The 7,500-nt window shown below is 48.5% G+C and overlaps 1 protein-coding gene across 1 annotated transcript in view; it reads right to left on the bottom strand.

Annotated features, from left to right (window-relative positions):
- The window catches only part of LOC109886074 (macoilin-1), a 17,500-nt gene that overhangs the window by 4,654 nt on the left and 5,346 nt on the right, over nt 1-7,500 (bottom strand). The window contains 3 exon segments of the mRNA XM_031789281.1: nt 1-916; nt 1,180-1,354; nt 2,653-2,831. The exon segment at nt 1-916 is cut by the window's left edge and continues 4,654 nt beyond it. Coding sequence (XP_031645141.1) covers nt 714-916; nt 1,180-1,354; nt 2,653-2,831 — 557 coding nt within the window. The 3' untranslated portion in view covers nt 1-713.

Here is a 7,500-nt window from a genome sequence, read left to right as displayed (position 1 = left end):
ACTGAGAGACAGACAGAGAACATGAAGCACTGAGAGAGAACATGAAGCACTGCCAGACAGACAGAGAACATGAAGCACTGAGAGACAGACAGAGAGAACATGAAGCACTGAGAGACAGACAGAGAACATGAAGCACTGAGAGAGAACATGAAGCACTGCCAGACAGACAGAGAACATGAAGCACTGAGAGACAGACAGAGAGAACAAGACGATGGGTCTTTCTAAACATTTATACCAACTAACCAGTCAGTCCTCATCGGGTCTCTCTCTCGCCTCAGAACATTCCTCATGGGCAGTAGGGAATAGGGCGCCATTCAGGATACAGTCAATCCGGTGTCCCTTTACGTCTCTCTTACCAGTTCAAATCAGAGTGGCTCAATCACAAAACATAAACATCTTCCCTCGTGTAGTTTTACCTCTCCAGCTGTTCCCCCCCCCCCAAAAAAAAACACAAAGGCATCACCATGGGAACAAACTGAGAATAACAGAACGACGGGGCTGAGACTCCGACCTCAACTGGTTCCCAAAACACAACCAAAACACTTTGGAGAAGATCGCCCTAGACAGCACCGAGATCATTTCCAATCGCTTCCAAAGAGTTTGTGTCTTTGTATGTATGAGTGGATGAGACTATGTAAGCCGTATTTTGTAAATCTGTATTCTTGTAAGTGTGTGTGTGTGTGCGTTAGTGTGTATTAATGTGTGTGTCATTGTCACTTTTTGAGTGGCTGGTAGACAGAAGCGTTGGGATCCAGGGAAGAGGGACTATTGTCCATGAACTTGGAGGAGTAGTGTGGCGTAACCGGGCTCAGGCTGCTGCTGTCGTTGCTATAGGAGATACTGGGCATCACCGCCATCACTTCAGCTATCTTCCGTTTCAACTCTGCTATCTCCTGGTCTCTCTGGTGGATCTGACCTGGGGGAAGGAGAGAAAGAGAGGAGGGTTAGATGACAGTTGGAAATGTGTCTTCTTACTTTGTTGCCATTTTCTTCATGTTGCTCATTTACATCTCTGGGTCGAATAGCATCCTGTTTAGCATCCTGTTTATGTGATGGTAGGTGAAACCCTGAGGTAAAAGGTTACTGAACCTTGAGGAATCCCCAGCCGTCAGAGTTTGATCCTAGAGTCTATGAACACAACGACTGAGCTAGAAGTCGGTCAGGGGAAGGGAACTGTACCTTGTGCGATCTCCAGCTGTCTCTTGGCGTCCCCCAGGGCAGAGAAGAGGTCTAGTTTGATCCTGGTCTCAGCAGACAGACTGTTCTCCAGGTGCTGGGTTTTATCCTGCATGGCCGACAGCGCAGACATCAACACCTCCATGTCCTTCTCATTCTCCTTGTACTTACGCAGCTCCTAGAGAGAGGAGGAGGAGGGAGGAGAGAGAAGAGGGAGGAGAGAGAAGAGGGGGGAGAGAGAGACAGGAGGGGGAGAGGAGGAGGGGCGAGGGAGGAGAGCGGAGGGGGGAAGAGAGAGAGGGGAGGGAGGGAGGGAGGAGAGACAGGAGGGGCAGGGAGAGAGAGGAGGGGGGAGAGAGAGGAGGGAGGAGAGAGAGGAGGGAGGAGAGACAGGAGGGGGAGAGAGAGAAGAGAGAGAGGAGGGAGGAGAAAGAGGAGGGAGGAGAGAGAGGAGGGAGGAGAGAGAGAGAGGGGAGGAGAGACAGGAGGGGCGGGGAGAGAGAGGAGGGGGGAGAGAGAGGAGGTGGGAGAGAGAGGAGGGGAGAGAGAGAGAGGAGGGAGGAGGAGAGAGAGAGAGAGGAGGAGAGGAGAGGAGGGAGGAGAGAGAGGAGGGAGGAGAGAGAGGAGGGGGAGAGAGAGGAGGAGGAGAGAGAGAGAGAGAGGGAGGGAGGAGAGACAGGAGGGCGGGGAGAGAGAGGAGGGGAGAGAGAGAGAGGAGGAGGGAGGAGAGGAGAGAGGAGGAGGAGAGAGGAGAGGAGGGAGGAGAGAGAGAGGAGGGAGGAGAGAGAGAAGAGGGAGGAGAGAGAGGAGGGGGGAGAGAGGAGGGAGGAGTGTGAGGAGGGGGGGAGAGAGAGAGGAGGGAGGAAAGAGAGGAGGGAGGAGAGACAGGAGAGAGAGGAGAGAGGAGAGAGAGGAGGGAGGAGAGACAGGAGGGGCGGGGAGAGAGAGGAGGGAGGAGAGACAGGAGGGAAGAGAATAGAGATTAGACAGCCATACCTCATCACGAGCGTCTGAAAACACAAAACTAACTCCTCATAGGGTGTCCAGTGTGGCTCAGCTGGTTAGAACACGATGCTGCAATGCCAGGGTTGTGGGTTCGATTCCCACGGGAGGGGGGTCCAGTATGAAAATGTATAAACATTTATGCACTCACTACTGTAAGTGGATCTGGAACAGAGAGTAAATGAAGGAATAAGAGAAACACGTTTTCAGCCACAATCTAGTTTCAGCCGTGTCCCAGTAAGGAATCAGAGGCACCCTGCTTGGGTTCTCCTGATACATCATTTACGAGACAGTGATCTCACAGAAAGGATCCAGGAAGTTAACAGACAGGATGCAGGAAGTTAACAGAAAGGATCCAGGAAGTTAAAAGAAAGGATCCAGGAAGTTAAAAGAAAGGATCCAGGAAGTTAAAAGAAAGGATCCAGGAAGTTAAAAGAAAGGATCCAGGAAGTATCTAAAGTAACATAAACTCACCTGGCATTTCCCCTCCAGCTCTCTAATGTGCTCTTCTTTGAGTTTCATGTCGATGCTGAGTTTCTTACACTCCGTCTCCAACTCTCTGATCCGCCCACGCAGGGAGTCTGTACACTCACCCCCTGACAGAGAGAAAAGAGAGTCAGTACACTCACCCCTGACAGAGAGAAAAGAGAGTCAGTACACTCACCCCTGACAGAGAGAAAGAGAGTCAGTACACTCACCCCTGACAGAGAGAAAAGAGAGTCAGTACACTCGTAGAGAGAGGAGGGAGGGGTAGAGGAGAGAGGAGGGAGGGGGTTAGAGAGAGAGGAGGGAGGGGATAGAGAGGAGAGGAGGGAGGGGATAGAGAGAGAGGAGGAGGGGGATAGAGAGAGAGGAGGGAGGGGATAGAGAGAGAGGAGGGAGGGGTAGATAGAGAGGAGGGAGGGGGATAGAGAGAAGGAGGAGAGAGGGGTTTAGAGAGAGAGGAGAGAGGGGGTAGAGAGAGAGGAGGGAGGGGGTAGAGAGAGAGGAGGGAGGGGGTAGTCACCTACAGTCACCTATCCGGACCCGTTTTACTGCCTTCGCGGAGCCCCACCGGGCCTTCACAACTGGACTGCCGACGTTATCTACCCGAAGGAGTTATTCGGCTGGCTCCTCCGTCGCGACGTTACCTGAACGCCCATCTGCGGCCTGCTAACCGTTAGCTGTCTTACCGGCTGCTATCTGAATAGACAATCGGACAATATCTTTTTTTTATATTTTTTATTATTATTATTATGTTTTCTTCTTGGGCCTCTATAACTATATCTATTGTTTTTATTTTTGTTGTTGTTGTGTGATTTGGATTAATCCCCTCTACCACACGGAACCCCACTAATCTACTGACGGAGCGCAGGAGGTGGCTAACAACAGACCTCCATCCTATGCTAGCTTGCTACCGATGCCCTGGCTAGCTGTCTAAATCACCAACCAACCTCTCCACTCACCGGACCCTTTTGATCACTCGACTAAGCATGCCTATCCTTAATGTCAATATGTCTTGTCCATTTCTGTTCTGGTTAGTGTTTATTGGCTTATTTCACTGTAGAGCCTCTAGTCCTGCTCACTATACCTTATCCAACCTATTAGTTCCACCACCCACACATGCAATGACATCTCCTGGTTTCAACGATGTTTCTAGAGACAATATCTCTCTCTTCATCACTCAATACCTAGGTTTACCTCCACTGTATTCACATCCTACCATACATTTGTCTGTACATTATACCTTGATGTTATTTTATCGCCCCCAGAAACCTCCTTTTACTCTCTGTTCCAGACGTTCTAGACGACCAATTCTCATAGCTTTTAGCCACACCCTTATTCTACTCCTCCTATGTTTCTCTGGCGATGTAGAGGTGAATCCAGGCCCTGCAGTGCCTAGCTCCACTCCTATTCCCCAGGCGCTCTCTTTTGACGACTTCTGTAACCGTAATAGCCTTGGTTTCATGCATGTTAACATTAGAAGCCTCCTCCCTAAGTTTGTTCTATTCACTGCTTTAGCACACTCTGCCAACCCGGATGTTCTAGCTGTGTCTGAATCCTGGCTTAGGAAGACCACCAAAAACATTTTAATTCCAAACTACAACATTTTCAGACAAGATAGAACTGCCAAAGGGGGCGGTGTTGCAATCTACTGCAAAGATAGCCTGCAGAGTTCTGTCCTACTATCCAGGTCTGTACCCAAACAATTTGAACTTCTACTTTTAAAAATCCACCTCTCTAAAAACAAGTCTCTCACCGTTGCCGCCTGCTATAGACCACCCTCTGCCCCCAGCTGTGCTCTGGACACCATATGTGAACTGATTGCCCCCCATCTATCTTCAGAGTTCGTGCTGCTAGGCGACCTAAACTGGAACATGCTTAACACCCCAGCCATCCTACAATCTAAACTTGATGCCCTCAATCTCACACAAATAATCAATGAACCTACCAGGTACCTCCCCAAAACCTTAAACACGGGCACCCTCATAGATATCATCCTAACCAACTTCCCCTCTAAATACACCTCTGCTGTCTTCAACCAAGATCTCAGCGATCACTGCCTCATTGCCTGCATCCGTAATGGGTCAGCGGTCAAACGACCTCCACTCATCACTGTAAAACGCTCCCTGAAACACTTCTGCGAGCAGGCCTTTCTAATCGACCTGGCCGGGGTATCCTGGAAGGATATTGATCTCATCCCGTCAGTAGAGGATGCCTGGATATTTTTTTTAAATGCCTTCCTAACCATCTTAAATAAACATGCCCCATTCAAGAAATTTAGAACCAGGAACAGATATAGCCCTTGGTTCTCCCCAGACCTGACTGCCCTTAACCAACACAAAAACATCCTATGGCGTTCTGCATTAGCATCGAACAGCCCCCGTGATATGCAGCTGTTCAGGGAAGCTAGAAATCATTATACACAGGCAGTTAGAAAAGCCAAGGCTAGCTTTTTTTGCTTCCTGCAACACTAACTCAAAAAAGTTCTGGGACACTGTAAAGTCCATGGAGAATAAGAACACCTCCTCCCAGCTGCCCACTGCACTGAAGATAGGAAACACTGTCACCATTGATAAATCCACCATAATTGAGAATTTCAATAAGCATTTTTCTACGGCTGGCCATGCTTTCCACCTGGCTACTCCTACCCCGGACAACAGCACTGCACCCCCAACAGCAACTCGCCCAAGCCTTCCCCATTTCTCCTTCTCCCAAATCCATTCAGCTGATGTTCTGAAAGAGCTGCAAAATCTGGACCCCTACAAATCAGCCGGGCTAGACAATCTGGACCCTTTCTTTCTAAAATTATCTGCCGAAATTGTTGCCACCCCTATTACTAGCCTGTTCAACCTCTCTTTCGTGTCGTCTGAGATTCCCAAAGATTGGAAAGCAGCTGCGGTCATCCCCCTCTTCAAAGGGGGGGACACTCTTGACCCAAACTGCTACAGACCTATATCTATCCTACCGTGCCTTTCTAAGGTCTTCGAAAGCCAAGTCAACAAACAGATTACCGACCATTTCGAATCTCACCATACCTTCTCTGCTATGCAATCTGGTTTCAGAGCTGGTCATGGGTGCACCTCAGCCACGCTCAAGGTCCTAAACGATATCTTAACCGCCATCGATAAGAAACATTACTGTGCAGCCGTATTCATTGATCTGGCCAAGGCTTTCGACTCTGTCAATCACCATATCCTCATCGGCAGACTCGACAGCCTTGGTTTCTCAAATGATTGCCTCGCCTGGTTCACCAACTACTTCTCTGATAGAGTTCAGTGTGTCAAATCGGAGGGTCTGCTGTCCGGACCTCTGGCAGTCTCTATGGGGGTGCCACAGGGTTCAATTCTTGGACCGACTCTCTTCTCTGTATACATCAATGAGGTCGCTCTTGCTGCTGGTGAGTCCCTGATCCACCTCTACGCAGACGACACCATTCTGTATACTTCCGGCCCTTCTTTGGACACTGTGTTAACAACCCTCCAGGCAAGCTTCAATGCCATACAACTCTCCTTCCGTGGCCTCCAATTGCTCTTAAATACAAGTAAAACTAAATGCATGCTCTTCAACCGATCGCTACCTGCACCTACCCGCCTGTCCAACATCACTACTCTGGACGGCTCTGACTTAGAATACGTGGACAACTACAAATACTTAGGTGTCTGGTTAGACTGTAAACTCTCCTTCCAGACCCATATCAAACATCTCCAATCCAAAGTTAAATCTAGAATTGGCTTCCTATTTCGCAACAAAGCATCCTTCACTCATGCTGCCAAACATACCCTTGTAAAACTGACCATCCTACCAATCCTCGACTTTGGCGATGTCATTTACAAAATAGCCTCCAATACCCTACTCAACAAATTGGATGCAGTCTATCACAGTGCAATCCGTTTTATCACCAAAGCCCCATATACTACCCACCATTGCGACCTGTACGCTCTCGTTGGCTGGCCCTCGCTTCATACTCGTCGCCAAACCCACTGGCTCCATGTCATCTACAAGACCCTGCTAGGTAAAGTCCCCCCTTATCTCAGCTCGCTGGTCACCATAGCATCTCCCACCTGTAGCACACGCTCCAGCAGGTATATCTCTCTAGTCACCCCCAAAACCAATTCTTTCTTTGGCCGCCTCTCCTTCCAGTTCTCTGCTGCCAATGACTGGAACGAACTACAAAAATCTCTGAAACTGGAAACACTTATCTCCCTCACTAGCTTTAAGCACCAACTGTCAGAGGAGCTCACAGATTACTGCACCTGTACATAGCCCACCTATAATTTAGCCCAAACAACTACCTCTTTCCCAACTGTATTTAATTTTAATTAATTAATTTATTTTGCTCCTTTGCACCCCATTATTTTTTATTTCTACTTTGCACATTCTTCCATTGCAAAACTACCATTCCAGTATTTTACTTGCTATATTGTATTTACTTTGCCATCATGGCCTTTTTTGCCTTTACCTCCCTTCTCACCTCATTTGCTCACATTGTATATAGACTTGTTTATACTGCATTATTGACTGTATGTTTGTTTTTACTCCATGTGTAACTCTGTGTCGTTTTATCTGTCGAACTGCTTTGCTTTATCTTGGCCAGGTCGCAATTGTAAATGAGAACTTGTTCTCAACTTGCCTACCTGGTTAAATAAAGGTAAATAAATAAATAAATAGATAGAGAGGAGGGAGGGGATAGAGAGGAGGGAGGGGATAGAGAGAGGAGGGAGGGGTTAGATAGAGAGGAGGGAGGGATAGAGAGAGAGGAGGGAGGGGATAGAGAGAGAGAGGAGGGAGGGGATAGATAGAAAGGAGGGAGGGGATAGAAAGGAGGGAGGGGATAGAGAG

Source organism: Oncorhynchus kisutch, linkage group LG14 (assembly GCF_002021735.2).
Source record: "Oncorhynchus kisutch isolate 150728-3 linkage group LG14, Okis_V2, whole genome shotgun sequence".
In the NCBI taxonomy this organism is placed as follows: domain Eukaryota; kingdom Metazoa; phylum Chordata; class Actinopteri; order Salmoniformes; family Salmonidae; genus Oncorhynchus; species Oncorhynchus kisutch.
The sequence above is the reverse complement of the archived record's forward strand: the minus strand, read 5'-3'. Positions and strand labels throughout refer to the sequence as shown.